A 21,048-nucleotide genomic window follows, 5' to 3' on the forward strand; every position below is an offset into this window, starting at 1 on the left:
GACAATAAGTTGAGTCCCGGCACATGAGTAAAATAATGTCATAATCACAGATGAAGTGAGACCAAATCCCTCAGCAGTGAGATGCTAGGGGTTCAGCATCTGTACCAACTGAGGAATTGGAACATAGCATTCAATCATTAATAGCAAAAAAATAAAAATCTCATTATGAAAGGAATTTACGCTCATGCCAAAAAGTACTCAAAATTGCTTTATCAAGTTTGATCATCCTCTTGTGAAAGGTAGAAGAAAAACCTGTAGCATCAGTGCAAACAATGAATAGCATGCCTTAACTCCTAAGAGAATTGTTTCTTCTTTTTGTGGAGAACAACTTACAAGTAAGAGTTTGTGTCATGCCCCTGTCGGAATCTGATTCCGAGGGGGAGGCTGAATAGCTGACAGGGAGTGGGAGTGTGGCTCCATTGGCTGTGGAAGAAACTGGGGAAGGGCAAAGTCCAGCTGGGCAGAGGAGGGGAGAGGTAGAGCAAGGCAGAGGGAATTAAGAGGAAGACTCAGAGCCACCCCCTCTTCATTCTAGGGCACACAGGGAGAAATGGAGAAGGGAGCAACATGAGTTGCGTGGCTTATGGAGGAGGAAAGGGCCCTGATTTCCTTCATTAGCTGCAGCTGGGAACACAGTGTTTAAAAAGGGAAACTACGCACAGCAAAGTTGTTGAAAGCAAATCGTGAGTTATCTGATATTGTCGAGGCTTATCTGAGTTCCTGGCGTCTTCCCAACTGTGTGTGTTTTGTTGGCCTTTCAAGCTTGCAATTCCTTATCCTGCCTGTCAATTTAATTGCTGCAGCGTGGTTTGGTGGATTTTTATTTACAGTTTGTATATACTTTGTTTTCAGACTGAATTTCCTCCACTTAAAGGCTGTTCTTGGGAGAGTTTTTTTCCCCCCGCCGAAGGTAACCTGGACATTGGGGGCAAAGTTGGAGGTATTAAAGGGAGTCTTCTGGCTTATTTGACTGTGTTGCCTTTGTGCCACGCCCTGGGTGATCACAGCTGGTGTGACTGTGTGTGTATGTATGTGTGCATACATGTTTCAAATGTTTCATAATAGCAGCTAAGACAATAACAATTGTCCCTTTTCACAAACCATAAAGGCATGTTTAGATAACAGTAGCATTTTATATTTTGAAATTATATTTTACCTTCAATCAAGCATTAAAATGTTTTCTGCTGCAATTGCTCCAAGGACAATCCTGAATATAAATAGAAGCACATAATATCTAATAGCTTCATCCACATGAGTATGAGAGAGAGAGGGATGGAGGGAAGGAAAGAGAAAATCAGAAAAGAATTTCTTTCTTCACTGGTATCCTCTAGTAAGAAAAAATATGGAATATTTTTGGGAAAGATAGAATAGTTACATATGTGTCATGGTTGTCTTGATCAACTGTAAAATGTTGTGAATAAATTAGGGCAGTTGATGATAAAAAGCCTTTCCTGGAATTGATAGCCCTGAATTGTGATAAAAAAATTTGGACAATTCTTCAGATATGAGTGTTCTCTAACTTTCTTTCTCTTAAGTTTTTGCATAATTAAGAACTTAGAATCCTGATCACAGCGCCAGAAATCTAAGAATTGAGCATTGTCTTAGGGACACTGTTCAGTGGACTATGGACAAAAAAAATAATACACATGTCATAAAAATAAATAAATAGTTCTAATAAGGACAGATGCTTTCCATAATGGAGGTTCCAGTGAATTTCCCTGGCATCTCTAGTTTAAAGGATTAGGCTGCAGTTTTGATCGTAGTAGATAATGTTGACCCGAATAAAAGAGCTTCTTTGATTCCTTGGCTTTAAGCTTGATGAAAATTGTGGCAATCCAATGATATGTGAGTCTTCCACAACGCCATATTCTCCTGGCCGTATCAGAAAGCTCTTTGGCGGCTTTCCCAATATCACAAACCTGAACTGTCCATTCCAAAAGCTTCAGGCCAAAATCCCCCTGAAGCCAATCTGTTTGTTTGCTTGAGGCCCTGGACTTTCCTAGGCTGTGCTTCCCTGCTGAAATCATGGATTTTGTTTCCAAGGAGTTCAGAATTACAGGGGGGGCCAGAGAGAATCAGTAGCGAGATTGGAGTTGAATAGCTGCCAGTCGCCTTGTGTTCTTTGTGCTCCTTTTCTTATTCCTCTGTTAGCCTTTGCCACCCTTTTGCCCACGCAGGGAGTGACTGAAATGCTTCTGCCTTGGAGAGAGAAGAGTGGATCTTTTTCACAATTTTCGTGGGCCAAATAGTTGTAACTTCAGTGTAATATGCTCAACTCTGTCTTCTTGACTCCCAGCCTCTGTAAAGCATTGCGCAGAAGAGAAGGTTGGCTTTGCAGAGCCGCTTGTCAAAAAAGCTGAAATAAACAAACAAACAAACAAACAAACAAATAAATAAGGCACCTGTGGTGCTGGAAGATGCTGATGTTGAAATTCTCCTCCTCGATTGAAGTTTTTCAAAGGGAAAGATAGAGGAATCCAGGAAACCGAGACCTGCTGGGAACAGCACACCTTTGGGTTCTTAAGTTTCAAATGGTTTTATTGTATTGCTCTGTTGCCCAAATGGATGTGGCTGGCAGCAATCACAGCCATGTAAGTTAATGGCACCTGTGAAAGATAGATAAGAAACTCCTACTGTGTGCACACATGTGTGTATTTTGTAAGTTGATATGCAAAATGTCTTCTGGGAGAAGGTTGGTCTTTTTAATGGTTTGGTTTTATTTTTAAAATAATTGTGCACAGAAACAGTATTTATTCATCCGCTCTAATTAAAATGATGGGGGAGAATTTTTAATTTGCTACTTAAGCATTAAAAAAATATATCAGGAGGTGTTTATCTTTATGATTGTCTCTTGAGCTGACCAAAGCTATGTTTAAGGTTGGCTTTCCAAATAGCATACATCACAAAGCAGAGGGCATAACTACAAGCTCTTAGCTTGGAAAACACTTTCTTAAAAAGGTTTTAGGCTCTGTTAAAGATTTACCATTGCTTAGGTCAGTAGAGCATACTCGCTAAATGATTGAATTGTAAATGCTGAATGCTGATTGCAGGATCTTATTTTCTCAGGTGCATCATTTGAGTTGGGAAAAGCTGAAAAGAAATGATGATGATGATGATGATGATGATGATGATGATGATGATGATGATACCATAAGTTCTCAGGGCCTCACTACTATGCTAACTGGAATTTAGAGTTCTTAATGCTGCACAGCATGAACTGTAAACTCTTCTTTAGCTGTTTACACACACAGGGAGAGGGAGGGAGGGAGGGAGGGAAAGGGAGAAGGAGAGGGAGGGAGGGGGAGAGGGAGAGGGAGAGGGAGGGGAGAGAGAGAGAGAGAGAGAGAGAGGTGTTTGGCATAGGGATCCAAGATAAAGCATTCCTAGTTGGGTCCCTAGGAAAGAAAGACCCACAACTCCATTTATTTTAAGTGGTAGGTTCTTTTATTATTAAGGATTAGTGATTGCAGAGAAAGTAAGGCTAGATCTGAATATTTCCATTCAGAGGGTACATACTTCCCCTTTGTTGTTGGGGATGTTTTAGGAACTGCTTTGATGTCAGGCATGGTTCGAAGGGGTTTCACATTCTTTCCCAGGCCAACTGTCCTTGGATGGCTGGATGATTCTGGTTTGACACCTCTGGTTCTTTTCAGTGTCTTTCCCTCCCCTCCCCCCCACCTTATATCCTTCTTCTTTTCTCCTCTCACGCTTCCCTAAATTCCTTCTCCCCACCCCCTCCATTTATGGCAGGATGCCAGCAAAGCCCAGTGAAGCGACTGGAGATGGCAGAGCTGACAGTTTCTTCGCCAGGGTAACCAGTATTGTCTAAAGACATTTCCATAGTCATGTGATCAGCAAGACTATACACGCCGATGTGCAATGAACACTTTTACCTTCCCACCAAAGTGGTACCTATTTATCTACTTGCATTTGCATGCACTCAAATTCTTAGATTGGCAGGACCTGGGGCAAGAACGGAAACTCACCCTGTCATGCAGTACTCAGGTCTCAAAACCAGGCTGTCAGCTTTCTAGCTGTCAGTTTTCCAGCTGACAAACTCACCTACATATTCACTGAGCCATAGTCCCACCCAACTCCCCAGATATAGATCAGAGGTGGTATTTAGCAGGTTCTGACCAGTTCTGGAGAACCGGTAGCAGAAATTTTGAGTAGTTCACAGAACCGGCCAATACCACCTCTGACTGGCCCTGCGCCCATCTATTCTCTGCCTCCTGAGTCCCAGCTGATCAGCTGGGTCTTCTTTTGTTGCCCTGCACAGGAGAACGGAGCTGGAAAGCAGGTTAGTGGGGTGGGGAGGGAAAGGAGATTTTACAGTATCCTTCCCCTGCCACGCCCACCAGGCCACGCCCACCAAGCCACACCATGCCCACCAAGCCACGCACACAGAACCGGTAGTAACAAAATTTGAATCCCACCACTGATTTAAATAAATATAAAACCATGATACCACGTTCTTGTACCATAACAGTTCTACTACAATTCCACTAAATTCAGTTTTTTGATTTAAAACTTTAAAAATTTAAAACTTTGATGTGATTTCTTCTGATTCTGATGGTGAGCAAAAAGGCACAGGCTGACTTTAGTTCAATTTGGAACCAGACTTAGTGAACCTTAGAACATAAATTCATACTTCACACTAAAGTGTGGCTTTTTAACTATGGTTGATTAAGTAATCCCATTTGGTTTACTTAATTTAAGACAAATCATGCTTTAGTAATTTGTGGCTAGCTTCACACATGAGAATAAATTAAACTGAAATCTAACTAACTGCATCAGATCAGTTATTTTGATGGATTTGTACTCTAAATATGATGTAGCTTGGAACTAATCCACACAATGCCTATTTCTCCTGATTGGTGCTTTGTTATTCAGTGTTTGCAGATGTTTATACTTTTATAATTTCATTTGTACATCAACCTTAAATTAATATTAAACATAAAATATTTCTTCTCATGCTGGGCATAATTTAGTTATCTAGCTAATTTTATCTTGAGCAAATTGAACATTCCAGTTTTGTGTTGCTTTGAAAAAGCAGTTGGCTGCATTTCGGGTCTTTAGTGAGAAAAGTAAGGATAAGAATCATGGCCCAATTATGCTGCAGCAGCAATTACTCTAAAAATTGAACAAAATCATATAAAATCAATCAAAAATGGTGATGAACCAGCAGAAAATTATTTGAAAGCACAGTAGAACTAAAAGTGCCTCTTAATTCAGAGCTAAAAGAATGCAATTTAAAAGTCCATTTAAAGTCCATTTAAAGCTATTATAAACAGCAGAACTAAAATAATACTTAATAAGTCTTCACTGAATCTAAATAAAGAACCACGATTGCTTCAATCTTAGAAAATAGGGGCAATGTTTTCATCCCTTTCTCAAGAGGAATTCAACAGATTTAAAAATATATCTCAGTTTATCAGAAATCAGTTAATTAATGGATAAAATATTTTAAAAATGACAAGGATGAAGTATGACCTTAATGAAATAAAAAAATCATAGAAATCTATGTAAAGTTGTATTTCATAAATACCAGACATAAATTTATACATATTTGGAATACAATTAATTAAACTTGCTCTCTAGGATATTCCATATATTAAAATGCTTGTTTTATGATAATCATGGTTACATTTTTATTTATATTCTATTTTTATTTTAAGTGAACATAACTTGCATTTACTAAATATGGACAAGTTCTTAATATTTGCAATCAAAGTAAGAATTATAGTGGTAACCTATTTAATGAATTAATGAAAAGTCAGGAGTGTTAATGCTAGTTTGATAGAGTGAGCCTATTTATCTGTAATAATAGTTGATTATTAAATGCTTAAGCCATATTATCTTAGAAATGTATCAATTACATTTTGATTTTTGTGTTCATATATGACCTTGAAAATATTCTTTTTTTTGTTTTCCTCTCTGGCATTTATTTTGAATTACTATAGCATTAAGAGAAGAAATATTTGAAAGATAGCTCTGAACAAATTTATGTGTAATTACATTTCCTTTTTAAATCAAAAAAATTAAGATGAATTAAAATGCAATAGAGATGTTGCAATAATGCCACCAAATATTAATAAGATTAGATGATATCTTTGATGAATCAATACAATTACTTTTCATTCTCTTGCTTTGTTATATATCGATTTAAAAACATGGTTATATATCTATTAAAAAACATCCATGAATGTCTATTGCAGACATTTCAAACGCTATTCTCAGGTTATGATACAATCTACCTTAGCAATTGATTGCAGATCATCCCTCCCCTTCTTTTGGCTTATCTAGCAGGCAGTTGCTCAGCCATGTACTCTAATCTATTCCTCTGAGAGCCAAGATCTAATGTCATTCATTTGATTATTTAAACAGTATTGTTAGTTCTTTTCACTCTTCTAGTGTTAGCTGTTTACATTGAGTATTTTCCAAAGAGCCTTGTAATTTGAATGGAGGCAGCTTGAAATAGAGACACTGTCCTTAGTGCTGATTTGACTTACAGTAGGCTCAACCTGGTTTTCCCCCCACCTTACTTCGTGTCAAGTTATACAAACTTGAATGTTATCAAAATTGGAGCTTATATAAAGGATAGAAACTTTTGTTTCCAAAGTTCTACTTCTTTAAAAGTTTAAAAGCTCTTAGAACCATTTGTGGATCTATCGAGCAATCCAAATATTGCACATTCAGTGATTTGTGGTTTTTCTTAAATATCATGGTAAATATTTAATTTTTAAAAAACCCTCAATATACAGATTGTGTTGGATGTCTAGACTGGCATGATTATCTTTCAGCTTAATTTACTTTTCTTGCAATTACTTGAATCAACTACTGAAAAAACGTTAAGTGTGAATTATGTGATTCATTAATTTGAACTCCAGCCATTTATGCTGTTAAAAGTAGTGGAACAGTATTTAAGAAAATATCTTTCAGGATTAGGAGTAAATTTAATTCTTTAGACAAGAAGAGATGCTTTTCTGCATTTTTCGTAAGATAATAGTTCCTTTATTCCAAAAGTAAAAAAACACACACATCATATTCTAAATAAATCGGATGAGTCATCTTGATGTTAGTTTTTGATTATTGGAAGTGACTGAACTCTTCTTTAAAACATCAACTTCTCCGCTGTTGTTGATATTTTTTATTTCCCTTCCATATAGATGTTTGTAAGTTCTTGACACTTCAAACAGTAGAACACCCTCCTCTATTCTTTTGCTTTACAATACACACTAGGAGAGGGGGCTCTTCAGGCAGCCGTTTCTTCTTCTTCTTTTCTCTCTCTCTCTCTCTCTTTGCATTTTCCTTCTCTTGATCTATATGATACTGTAGCTGATCAGGTTTAAAATACTACAGTATTTAGCATCCCTGGAGTGCCATTTTATCTATTAGTACCAAGAATATGCCCCAGGCAAATAACCATCTGAATTTATTTTAATTACACAATATAGCTGCATTTACTTCAGGTTCTTTTTGACTAAAGCTATAAGGCAATTGTAACCATGGATGATGGGATTAAGTGCCTCTTGAAGTGACTTTAGCTCCTTGTGTGAACAAAGGGAAAGAAGAGAACACTTAGCCCCTTTATGAGTAAGAAGCTTTTTTTTTTCCTCCACCAGGGTACAAAAGAAGTACAATTAACAAACATTATCCCCCCTGAAGTAAATTGAAATGTGCATGGAGACAAATGTATATGCAATTAGACATATATGATCTAGGCTATTTTAGCCATTCATTATTGCTAACGCAGTGAAAAACAACCAAATGATGTAAAATGTTACATCAATAACTGGGATTGCAAGAACAAACCACATGTTTTGCAGCTGTATCAGTGAATGAGGGAAAGTAAATTTGGATTTTTATTTTATGCATTCATTTGGAGAGCAAGTTGTATTTGTCCAGTTGTTTATGCAGAATGTCATTCTTTTCACAAGAGAGATGTTTAATGGGATTTTGTCATTTCAAAATCATACCATCATTATCTGTAAAATCTGTCAAGCAAGAAGGAAGGGTGGCACTAATGCCAAGGGTACATATTATTCAAACTCAGCAAATGTGCTTAATTTGAACTATTGCTACAGGTTGTAGAAGTCATTCTAGAGAATATTTGGTATATTGGAATGCTGTCCTCGTTGACATTAATATAGTCCTCATAGATGCAACTCTTATCACAAAATTGAATGACAGGAAGCAGCTCAGATAGTGGTTTGGAATTCAAAAATAAGACTTCCCGAGGACCTCCAAGAGAACAGAGATGGGTGGTGGGGAATACAAATAAGAAGAAACTACTCCCTATGACTTGGAAATTTGATGCAGTTATGGTTCTTTTGCAATATATCTAAAAGTGTGAGAACTTCAAGATGGCAGAAAAAAAATAAAAGCTACACGAGATTGTGATTAGAATTAGTCTCACATTTAAAAAAGAAAATCTTTTGCTGTATCCTGCAACTAGGGACTAGGTTACCTTAAACAGAACTGTATCATTATTTCAACCTAAATTTAAATCCAATCTTTCAACCTAATTGTCTTTCCTGAAAAGCACATCTGCTTTGTACTGCTGTCTCTTCATGTGTAAGTGGGATCATCTTTAGAGAAGTCTACAAGCCCTGGAGAAGACCTGGCTGTTTTAATAATCTGAAGACAGTGGTTTTTGTTCAAGGACATGCACATTTAAACAGCCAGAAACAGCTCGTGAAGAGGCTGTAGAAACCCAGAGAGAAAAAATCATGACTTTTAATTGATTAAAGAGAGGTGAATCTTAACCATCTTTCGTTTGAAGGATTTTCACAGCTTTAATCTGGAAATATTTGCTCTCAAAATCATGTCCCACTTCAGCTGTTCTCCCACTTGTGTGACCAAAATATAGAGAGAATATTTATCCTGAAGAGTGGGAGGAAGGAGGGGGGGGGAAGCATTCATTGCAGAAATGGGATCTGTAGGGAGAAATTTAAGCAATCTCATGATCCACTTCTGCTATAATCAAATTAATAGCCCTCAAAAGAATCCAATTCAGTAAAAAAAACAAAAAAAAAACAACAACACACACACACCTGTGTAGGTCTAGGTGTGTTCGGGTCTTTTTCCCCTGTAAGATTAAGGTTATCTTGGCGACGTTTCATCGAGGTCCCACTCGCTATCCTCAGGCTGGTGCTTTCGGCTTCGTGCCAGTGCAAGCAGTGTATGATCGGAGCTGCCATCTCTCTATAAATACTGGTGGTGGGGGCTGGTGTGCTGGGCTGGTTGGCTGCGCTGCTGCCTCTTGATTGGTTGATGGAGTTGATGTTGGTATAATGGGCTGTGTGATGGCCTTGTGAGTTTTGTTGTGGAGGTATCCTGGATCTTGTGCTGTAATCTCCTGGGTCGTTTGTTTTGTAGTGATCTTTTTTCCATTAGCCTCTCGTGTTGTAACGGCTTGTGTGATGGGCTTGCAAGTTCTTTTGTTGTGGTATCCTGGGTCCTGCGTTGTAATCTCCTGGGTCGTTTGTGTTTTGATCTCTTTTCCATTAGCCTCCTGTGTTGTAACGGCTTGGGTAGTGGGTTGTGTGATGACCTTGTGAGACTTATTGCTGTGGTATCCTTGGTCTTGTGCTGTGATATCCTGGGTCATTTGCTGTGTTGCAACTTCTTGAGTTCTTGTGGTATAATTTCCTGAGTTTTCTGATGTGATATCCTGAGCGGGTGGCCGTGATGTAGCATTCTGGGTTTTAGTCTGGCTTCGAGTTTGGGGTCTGGGTCTGTGTTCTTGGCGTGTGTCAGCTTGTTTGGTTTTGGGGTTGGGGTGTGTGACAGCTGGCGAGGCAGCTGTGGTCTGCTTTCTGGATGGTGGTTGTCCTTCGTTTATAGGATGGCCTTGGGCCTGGGTCTGATGAGGGGGATTGGCGGTGGTGTCCCGTGTTGTTTCGGGTCTGGTGTTGGTTTTCGTGGCTGGGACTCATTTGTTGGTAAGGGCTAGCTTCCAGATGTCTGGTAGGCGGGAGGTATCATCCCATCTATTCATGTTATGGGGGTGTTTCTCTATCTCGGTGGCTTCCCTGATTATTCTCTTGCTGGAGTGTTCAGTGTTGGATATTAATTTGGTTCCTTCGAAATTAATTTCATGTCCTGTGGCTTTAAGGTGCTGGAAGAAGAAGTATTTTCTTCTCTTCTGACTGCGTTTTTGTGTTCTGCATTGCATGCATTTATTCTCCTGTTGGTTTGTCCAATGTATGTGGCTGGGCAATTGTTGCATGGTATTTCATAAACTCCTTGGTTTTCTAGCTGGATCCTGTCTTTGGGGTTTCTTAGGATGTTGGCTATTTTTTGGTCAGTGCCGAAGGCTGTCCTGATATTGTGTTTGTGGGGAATTTTGCTGATTTTGTCTGTGGTGCCTTTGATGTAGGGGAGGAGTGCAATACCGTTGTCTTGTTCTGTGTCTTGTTTTTTTGGGGTATCTCTTTTCGGATTAGACTGGTGATAGTGTTTCTTTGGAATCCGTTGGAAATTAATACGTTAGTGAGGGTGTGTAGTTCTGTTCTCAGGTGGTCTTTGTCAGCTAGGAGATGAGGGTCTTGGCTACGGAGTTGAACTGTGCAGGGTGGTGATGGGATTGTGCATTTAGGTAGTGGTTGGTGTTTGTTTTTTTCCGGTAGATGGTGTTTCCTAGGGAGCCATTGGGTTTTTTGTAAATTAGGATGTCCAGAAAGGGAAGTTGGTTGTTGGTTTCTGTTTCCATGGTGAATTGTATTTTGGGGTGTAGGTTGTTAAGATGTGTGAGGAAGTTGTCCAGATTTTCTTTCCCGTGTGGCCAAATTACGAAAGTGTCATCTACATATCTGAGCCAGAGTTTGGGTTTGTGTTCGGATTTGTCTAGAGTGTTGGTTTCAAAGTGTTCCATGTATAGGTTAGCGATGACGGGTGAGAGGGATGATCCCATAGGTGCTCCTTCTATCTGTTTGTATCTTTGTCCATTGTGGATGAAGTATGTGTTGGTTAGGCAGTGGTTGGTCAGATCTAGGATGTGTTTGGGGGGATTGTATTTGTTTTGGATGGCTGTCAAGGCTTCTTTGATGGGTACTTGGGTGAAGAGGGATATGACATCGAAGCTCACGAGTAGGTCGCTGGGTTGTAGGTTTTGTTTCTTTATTGTTTCTATGAAGTGGAAGGAGTTTTGTATGTGTGAAGTGATGGATTCTGTGTAGGGCTGGAGTTGTTTGGCGAGAAATTTGGCAAGATTCTGTAGAGGTGAGCCTATGGAGCTGACTATGGCTCTGAGTGGTATTCCTTCTTTGTGTATCTTGGGGAGGCCATAGAGCTTAGGGCATCTGGATGATTTGTGAGTGCAGGCTTCCAGATAATGGACAGTCTGGTGGAGTCATCTCTTCTATTCATGCTTTCAGGTCTTTTTTCAATCTCTATGGCTTCTCTGATGATTCTGTGGCTGGGGTTTTCTATAGTGGCTAGGGTTTTGGTGCCATTGAAGTCGATGATATGACCTGTGGCTTTCATGTGTTGGACTAGTGAGGAAGTATGTTCCAGCTTTTTTACTGCATTTTTGTGTTCATCCAGGCAGGTACTTATTCTTCTATTGGTCTTTCCGATGTATGTGGCAGGGCATGATGCACAGGGGACTTCATATATGCTATGCATATATGCTATATGCATACACAAGCCTGATGATAGCTGATGAGATTCTGCCGAAACGTCGCTACAACTTTAAAAGCACAACTATAATGATGTGGGAAAATATCTAAACAAAGCTGAATACCATACATACATACATACATACATACATACATACATACATACATACATGTTTTCTTAAGTTTTCACAGGTATTTATATGTATGGTATTCAGCTTTGCTCGGGTATTTTCCCACATCATTATAGTTTCCCATGTCATTACAGTTTATAGTCATTATAGTTTCCCACGTCATTATATATTAAACGAACACTATACAGAAGCCTGATGATGGCAGATGAGATTCTGCCGAAACGTTGCTACAACTTTAAAAGCACAACTATAATGACGTGGGAAATCATCTGCCATCATCAGGCTTCTGTATTGTGTTCGTCTGTAAGTCAGACTTTTACAGTTGTTTCAGTTTTAAATTTGGGGCTAGCCTACTGCTGTGCCAGAATGGTTTTTTCTTCATGCTGATTGGTTGGGAGTCTTGGTCTGTGTTTATTGGAGTATATATATATATATATGTATGTTTTTGTAGATTTTCATGGGTATAGGTATGTAGGTCTAGGTATGTTCGGGTCTTTTCCCGAAATAGACCAGTTCTTTGGAACTTCTCTGGATAAGGAGAAGATGGGAAATCACCCACATGTGCCCTGGGGCAGTGGTTTTCTTTTTTAAAAAATCACTTTCAGTTTGAGTGCTTGGAAATGGAAGAATTAAAGAGAAATCAAATCCTATAACAATATTGGATTAAATTAAAAAATAACTGTAAGTTCTTTTCCAATGTTCTGGCAATCCCTTGTGGACTTTTGGCTGACACCAGAATTGTAAAGTTGATGTCTTATGGATTTGCTTATAGATTACGGATGGGCTATGGAATGAAGAGATATCTGTTTAACCTTATAGGAAATGAAGACTTACTAAACTTATTCATTTTTTTTATTAAATATATATTCCAGAGCGATTCTTGGATAGTTTATACGCTTGTAATGAAGGTTGGAAATCACTTCCTTATATATTTCTTTTCTTTTTTATTATGTTCTCTCCTTTTCTTCTTTTTCTCTTTTCTTGTACTTTTTATTCTTTCTTTCCATTCTCTTCTCTTTCCTAACTTTAGTTTGCATTAGTTTTTACTACTGCAATTAAAATTTTTAATCAAAATATATTTTAAAATATAGAAACCTAGGGAGTGATAGCAGTTCTCCCTATATAACTTTTCTTTCATCTCTAGGAATTAGCTCTGATCAACCTATTGTCCAAATTTCATGTTATAATGTTCCAAGCCAATGTTACCACAAATCTTTCTATTTTCAAAATTTGTTCCAATTACATCAGACATTTTGGCTGTAGATTGAAGAAGGGTAAAGTATGAAGTAACTTGAAATCACGCAGCAAGAGGGACATCTGTTTTATAGCTTTAGAAGGAAGATGGGCAACTTCCCAGAGTAAAATATATGTAGGTACTATGTCCGCTAATGAGAAAAGGATGCTTTTGAAGGCATGGCCAAGAAGGAGTTCTCTGGTGGGAATTTCAGAGACACCTGATTGACTGTTGAAGGAATAGAATGCTCAACTGACCAAGCCTTGGGTTTCATTCTTGTAAGATCTTGTCTTGTGAAATGTTCTTTGAAAAGTGGAATTCGAATAATCAGATTTAAGCTTTATCACTAAATAAAGCAAGCACTCTAGCCATTCAAGAAGAAAAAAGGTTGCTTAATACTGGCAGCCAAATAGCCTCCAACCCTGGTGCATTTTTTAACCCCATCTTTTTTTTTTTTCCTCCTACTGTGTCAGTGTTTCCTTTCCAAAGGATTGTTTTGAGCTCTATTTTTTATTCTGAATAATTATTGGCCTTTGGTATTATTATGAACTGCTTTGGGATTCTGTGGGGTGAGTAGCAATATATTCCATACAAATCAATAACCAAAAAACTCTTTTTGACAGGACCACTCCTCTCCTGCCTGTAGCTGGTCCCAGGGTTCATTATCATGTGACACCCTCTTGCAGCTACATACCCCGGAGAGCCGTTCTCTACGTGCCTGCAGATGATGTAAGAAAAATACAGAAGATCCCAACTCTCAACGTTGATTGTGCAGTGCTAGATTGTGAAGATGGTGTTGCTCTAAATAGAAAGGTAATTAACATGTTATCTGTTGAGTTCGATGAAATTAATATGTCACCGTGAGTTATAATATGATCTAATAAAACCATGCATTGAAACCAAGCTGGGATGTACATACTACGTACATTTCTTCTGCCAATCTCTTCTGCAAACAAAGGATGAAAGTACCACAGCAGTTCAGTACAAATTTCACAAAGCAGCCGGATAGTATTTGAACTCTCCTCCTGTATAAAAGCGAAGTACTTAACATCCTTCTCTTAGAACCTCCTCTCCCTAGTGTTCCTTTCAACTTGGACTCAATTATTAAATGAGTAACAATGTAAAATCAAATTACTGCCCAAGGTGTTGGTATTCCTTGTCTCAGCGCGTTCAGGGTGATCTGCAGTGGCAGCAGATTCTTGCAGCTTGTGAAAAATTCCAAAACAAAACATGAGAGCACTGAACTTCTGTCTTTATACCTCCCAATACATTAAGATATAGTGAATTGAATACACACACACACTTTCTAGGGAATGTGTGTATATTTGTATTAAAATAGCCAGAATTCAAATATGATTGCATTTTGAATACTCAGTGATTCAGATGCAAGGCAGTGGGGGATTTTTAGACTTTATCCTCGTACGAAATGAAAAGAGACTTTTTTTGCCAATTGCCAAGTAGATCATTGTCAAAGCTTTCTGCTTGCTTTCTTCTTCCAAAATGGACTCAGCAGAGACTTCATTGTTCATGCCTTTAGGAATCAAACCATAACATTTATGAGAATGCTTGCTTTTTAGGACAATTTCTTCCTTTGTTATAGTTCTTTAAAGAAGTAAAATCATACTTAGCAGTCCTATATAAGACCACATAGTAAAAAATCATGTTAGCATCTTTACTATGGAATTTAGTGAATTGGTCCTTGGTGTGTGTGTGTGTGTGTGTGTGTGTGTGTGTGTGTGAATCTAGAAAGTTAAAATAGGCCCTGTGACATTATAGCCCTCCAGTCTGGTTACTCCAGTAAGCTATAAGCAAATAGTTCCCACAATTAAAAAACACAACTGCCTTTGGAATGGGGGTTAGGATGACGTGGAACTGATGATGTTAAATGGCTGGAAGATAAATGTTAAATGGCTGGAGGATAAATCAGTAACAGAGAACTGTAAAATAATAGCTGTCGGTTCCTTTAGAATAGATTTCTTCCACCCATTGTTTCAGGAATGTAGCGTGTTCTTTATATGGAAAAGTCCCCAATCTGTAGATCATCAAGAAAGGGGGGGAAATGCCCTGACTTCCAGTTTGCCAGGCTTCGGCGGCGGCAGGGATTCGCGATCCTGTGCGATCCCTGTAGCGCTAGCCGTCTTGGTGCCTCCGATCCCGACGGGTCTGGAGGCTAAGGCTGCCCCGTAGAGGCAGCCGAAGATAGGGGGATCCGGAGAGGGGTTTGGGGGCATCGCAGACCCCCTCCCCAGCCGGCAAAACCCCCTTCTCTCAAGGCGGTGGAGCGGCGGTCTGTAATGGCCGCCACGAAGAAGCCGGCAGCTGGGTAAGACTGTGCAGGAGGAAGAGGGAGAAAGTTTTGAAGAGAAAGTTTTTTTGGCTGAACCAGGACTTTAAGATATACCTAACATCCTGAAAACCATGACTTTTTGAACGATACTTTGTTCCCAGAGGAGATTTTCAAGCGGCGAATTTGAGGTGCTGAAAGGGAAAGTTTACTCTCCTTCCCTACGGAATTAACAAATGGACATTGAGAAACCTGTCTTTTTATAGAAGGTAAAAACTTGGCTCTTTGTTATAAGTGGGAAGGGAGAGGACAAAAAATATATATATTAAGATCTTGTTGGAGGAGATGCCTTGAAGATTTTGAGACTAAATTAATTGCAACAAGGCTTTAAAATACAGACTGGGCTTTTTTTTTCTTTTTACTGATATTACCCCAGGAAGAGAAAGTGAGAACTTTGTGCTTTGTTTGGACTGATTGATGACTCTGGGACTTTGGGGAATTGTTTCAACTTTTGAAACATCTTGGTTGTTTTAAGAAGAAGAAGAAGAGGGGGGGGGAGAGAAAAAAGAAAAGGTTTATAATGGCGTTACCTGTTGATGAACTTAGAAAGGAATATGGAAAAATAAAGAAAGAAGGCAAGGACGCTGTGGAAGAAGCCTTTCATTTTTTAGAAATGGCGCTTGCTATTTGTCAGCAAACACAACAACAGATGGAGGAAGCAGAAGAAGAAGATGCCATCTTTAATGAATCCAAAAGTTTAATTAAGAAAGAAAGGAGAAAGAGAGGAAGGAAAATGAAGGACTTAAGACTTTAAAAAACACCCAAGAAAGAGAAAAATAAGATGCAAAATCAACACAATGTTAGAAAACAAAAGAAAAAAGGAATACAACAGAGAGGGGAAGCTAAAAAGGTGGAGGTTAGAAGAGGGAGGGGGGGTAAAAAGGCCAGGTGGGAAAAGAAAGGAAGGGAAAAGGGAGAAAAAAGCCACAAAGGTATGAAACAAGATGGGAAAAGGGGAATTTTTTTTAGGGATAAAGGGTAATGTATAATCTTTTTAAAAAGAAGATTCTGCAAGGTACATAAGATGGTATTGTAGTATTTGTATTAGAAATAGAAAATTAGAATGTTATAAGAATTAATAAAAGATTAAAATATTGAAATGTTTAGTAATGATAGACTTCAAAATTTAACAAAATATTAAAGGGAATGTTTAAAACATTGAGTTTAATTACAGAGTTTAATTGACTATTGTGTTGATGTTATTATAAATTTATTACTGTAGCATTTGTTTTTGAAATAGATAATCGGAATGTTACAAGATTTAATATTTAGATTTATTATTTAATTATGTATTTAATCATTTTGGATTTACTATTTTTTCTTTTTTTTTAAAGTTAGTAGGTAGAATGTACTAAGCAGAATCAGATTGGGAACTAGGTGTTATTTTAAATGTTAATTTAGGGGGATGATAGAAAGGCATCATACTTTGATTAGTGATTCCAGGAGAAATCCTTTTTTTTACTATAGGGAATGAGATAAATGGATAATTTGGGAAGAATGGGCAAAAGATAAAAGTATAATGATTTAAATTAAAATGAAATAAATAAAATAGAATTAAGAAGAGTGAAAAGCAGGGAGAAGCTATATAGAAGATATAGAATGGTAAATAAGATAGGTAATGGCATATAAGATAAACATGAATTTAATTGAAGTCCATATAAAGAGAGGTAATCTGGGGCCAAGCTACTTTCTAAAAAGAAGTTTTATGTTTTTGTGTTTTGTGTGTTTATGTTTGAGAATTGATAAAACCTTGGAGGAATCTTGGATGGGAATAACGGTAAACAAGTCAGAGAGAAATGAAGATGATGACTATAAAATGGATAAATATAGGGGAAAAAAATAATAATAATGAAATTGAATAAGAGTAAAGAGAAATAATGAGAAATTTGCTAAAAGATATTTATATGTCCATATGGAAATGGGGTAAAATGGAATTATGTTTTATAAAATAATTTTTTATCCGACTTGTAAAAATTTATAATGGAAAGAGGTTTTATGTACTCAATGGTTAATGATGGTTTGTTTGTCTTTAAAACTAATAAAATTTGTTTCAAAAAAAAAAAAAGAAAAAGAAAGGGAGGGAAATGCCCTTTCATAAACCTGAAGGACTGAATTGTATAACCTGTGGCCCTATGCAGAGGTGGTATTCAGCAAGTTCTGACCAGTTCTGGAGAACCGATACCAGAAATTTTGAGTAGTTCAGAGAACCGGCAAATGCCACCTCTGACTGGCTCCGCCTTCATCTATTCTCTGCCTCCCAAGTCCTAGCTGATTGGCTGGGTCTTCTTTTGTTGCCCTGCACAGGAGAACGAAGCTGGAAAGCAGGTTAGTGGGGTGGGGAGGAAATGGGATTTTGCGGTAACCTTCCCCCAGGAGTGGGGAGGGAGTGGAGATTTTACAGTATCCTTCCTTTGCCATGGCCACCAAGCCACGGCCACAGAACCGGTAGTAAAAAAAATTGAATCCCACCACTGGCCCTATGACCATTTATAGTTTTGGGTATAACCCTCAAATAATTTCCAAAAGCCCCAGCAAATTGTCATGTGTAAAGGACGTAACTTTTAATTGTCCTTTATTTAATTCTACTTTGTGTCCTACGTCCCCAACCTTTCTAGCTTTCTGGATTGGCAGCAGCAGTGGCAACAGAGGGAGGGGGTGGCTTTGTGCATGCTACCTCGCTCCCGCACATGCGCAAATGAAACTTCACACTCTTCCCGGCCGCTTGCACAGACCGGTTCCCAACAGGCTGTGGACTGGTAGCACCAGGCTATGGCCCAGGGATTGGGGGCCCTTGTCCTAGCCCCATTCCTGTAGCCCCCAAGCATGCTACTCTAAATGTGGCCTTCAGCCAAAAAAAAAAAAAACCTTGTTGCGCTCCCAGAGTGGATAATACTAAGCTAGAGGAACCAAGAGCTTCATCTGATGTACAGCAATTACAGATGTTTCTTTTGGCTTGATGTCACCAGCATATTTCAGATGTATCCTCTCCCCCCGCCCTTTTCTTAAAGAGAAACAAAAATTATATAATTAGGTACCAACATCATTGAACATGATGCCTGCATATCATGTTCATAAGTTTATTTCTCTATTGTTTAGCAACGGTATAGTGACATGAAATGTTCATTCTGCCTTGTAGCCAGAGGTGAGCTGCTGCTGCTTCGCACTAGAAGTTAAGATTCTACGCAGTTCAGCGAACCGGCAAATCCCACTACTAGCTGGCCCTGCCCTTGCTTGTTTTTTGGCCTGTTTTGGGGGCCATTTTCCAGGCCATTTTAAGCTCACTTTGGGGCATTTGGGGGGCTGTTTTCAAGCCATTTTTGGGCTGTTTTGGGGCTGAAAAACAACCTGAAAATGGCCCAAAAAACAGGCTGAAAAATGGGCGGGGGCCAGCCAGTAGTGGGATTAACCCGAACCAGCTGGATCCTACCTCTGCCTTTGAGGCGAGTGGCCAGGAAGCAGGGCTGGATGTGATGAGTGATGTCATCTACCCGGTCACATGACCACACCTACCCAGCCAGAGAACCGGTTATTAAGTTATTCAAATCCCACCATTGCTTGCAGTTAGTTCTTATCTCCCAGAATAATCAGGAGTTTTCAAACCACCCTTTTTTGTGCATCTTCAGATCTCAAGATCTTAGGTATACCTGTCAAATGTCTCAGGTCCTTGCCAGTGAACAGTAATTATTAATTTCAGGCAAGATAAAAACTATTAAATGCATGCAAGGTAATCCTCCTGACTGCATTTAATTAATTCCATGTAACGCCAAATAATTCAGCCTGTGGGGAGCTGCAAAACAAAACACGAGGGTGCTAAAGTTCTGCCTTTATTGCCCCCATGATATTAATGTGGGGCTTTCAATAGGATTCAAATTTGATTCAAATAGAATGAAATTTAGTTTGGAGGTAAACCTGGTCTCTTACAGGTCCTTCTAAGATGGCAGCCATCACCCAGAAATGATGCTAAAGACATTGCCTTCTTGGATCCAGGATTTGCTGCACAATCTTTCTCTACCAATTTGCCTATTTGGTTTTTTCTTTGGAATCACGATTAAAGATAGAGCTACATTTGGTGCTTCTTCAGCTGTATTGGGTTTTGCAAATCTTTGGCTACACTTAACAAAATCATTTTCTTACGTTATGTGATGATTTATCACAAAGCCAAAGGTTTAGGGTTGTGTTTTTTTTTGGTCAATCTATCAGGTATTTTTCTTAACATTGTGAGAATTTCAGCAAGGAGAGAGAACAATGAATTTTTACAAGACTTCTGTTTTATTCGTTTTCTCTTTGTTGTAATATCTAAGGAAAATACAATTCATGATTAATCATATGTATGCCCATGATCGAATCTCAGTTCTTCAAGTGATACAGAACACTGCAAAGAAAGTACTATTTTCCTAGGCATCTTACTATTATTCAAAGATTCTGTAGCCTGGGGAAAAGTCTTCAGTCAGATTTGACAGATCCAAGTGTCAATCTGTTAAAGCAGAAACAAGGTGATCTGTACTATCTCTGCAGGGCATCTCTTATCCCAGAAGACAGCTGGAGTATACAGGTTTTCATAAAGACTAGTATTTCTACTGCATTATTAATCTATGTGCAGCTATAGACATCCTGCCACTTCTGAATGACAATGCTAGCAATAAATGTGACAATTTATGGAGTTTCCAAGGTCAGAATTTTATTCTTAATTAATTCCAGAATAATTGCTTAATTCTAGGGTGCTTTTTTTAAAGGGAGGAACGAAAGTTACAGATTTTCCCGGCCAATATGACCTTCTTAGAGAGATTGAAAATCCATTGATGGGGATTCAGTCGAAAAGATTACTTGGAATGTCATGAATAAAATGCCTAAGTACACTTAACAAGCCATTCTGATGGACAACTAGCTCTTTAAATGCTGTTTAAATGCTCTTCTGTTACTGTGTGAGGTTAGACTTTTTATTGAAACAAAAGCATAGAAAACTCATGATGACACAAGCTTAAACACAACCATTTGCCACATATTATATCTGTTTAGTCTCTGCCTGTCAGAAAGCCTGAGGAATGGCTGTCAATCAGTTCAGATTACAGCTGGGGAAGCTTTGTCCATACTACTTGCTGAACAACAATGTTCAGCATTTATCACCATTGGCCATGTTGGCTGCAGCTACTGAGAATTGTTCATTAGAAGGTCACACATTCCTGCTTCCATGGGGTCAACCTCATGTTACCAGACCAATGGCTTGACTTGATGCAAGTCTCTGTATGTTGGTGACCATAGCCATATGCTTTTAATCATTCAGGGGCATATGATGCGATATGGTCTTCCCCAGGCTAAATAATTGTCAAGTACCAATACGGGATTCATGGACAGCAGCTGGCTTCCAAATTTGGCCAACTTACTAGACCAACATGTCCATGTTCTTTAAGCCCCAAATGGATGGAAAAGGGCTTACATTGCTGATCATACTGAAGTTATATTAGCAGAAAATAAAGATTAAACTGTGCTCTAAAATGTCAGTTTCTTTTAATGAATTAATGAATGCCCATATAGTAAATGTCTCTAGGCATCTTGCACAAGATCAGGAAACTGAGAGATGGAGAGAGAATATTGGATCTGAAGCATCAGGGTTGGTACGACACTGCAGACTACAATGTGACACAATCTCTGCTTTTTTTACACACAAACACACACACACAAACACACACACCAAAGATATTATATTATTATGCCACA

General features: G+C 38.6%; 1 protein-coding gene across 2 annotated transcripts in view; it reads left to right on the forward strand.

Moving 5' to 3' along the window:
* Nucleotides 1-21,048, forward strand: part of CLYBL (citramalyl-CoA lyase) — a 181,643-nt gene that overhangs the window by 89,445 nt on the left and 71,150 nt on the right. For both annotated transcript variants that reach the window (XM_026668933.2, XM_087967302.1), the window contains exon 2: nucleotides 13,613-13,802. In XM_026668933.2, the coding sequence (XP_026524718.1) occupies nucleotides 13,613-13,802 (190 nt within the window). The remainder of the gene's footprint in view (nucleotides 1-13,612; nucleotides 13,803-21,048) is intronic.

The sequence above is a fragment of the Notechis scutatus genome, chromosome 5, assembly GCF_049901735.1.
Source record: "Notechis scutatus isolate UNSWTSFEM ecotype Mainland chromosome 5, rNotScu1.2, whole genome shotgun sequence".
NCBI lineage: Eukaryota > Metazoa > Chordata > Lepidosauria > Squamata > Elapidae > Notechis > Notechis scutatus.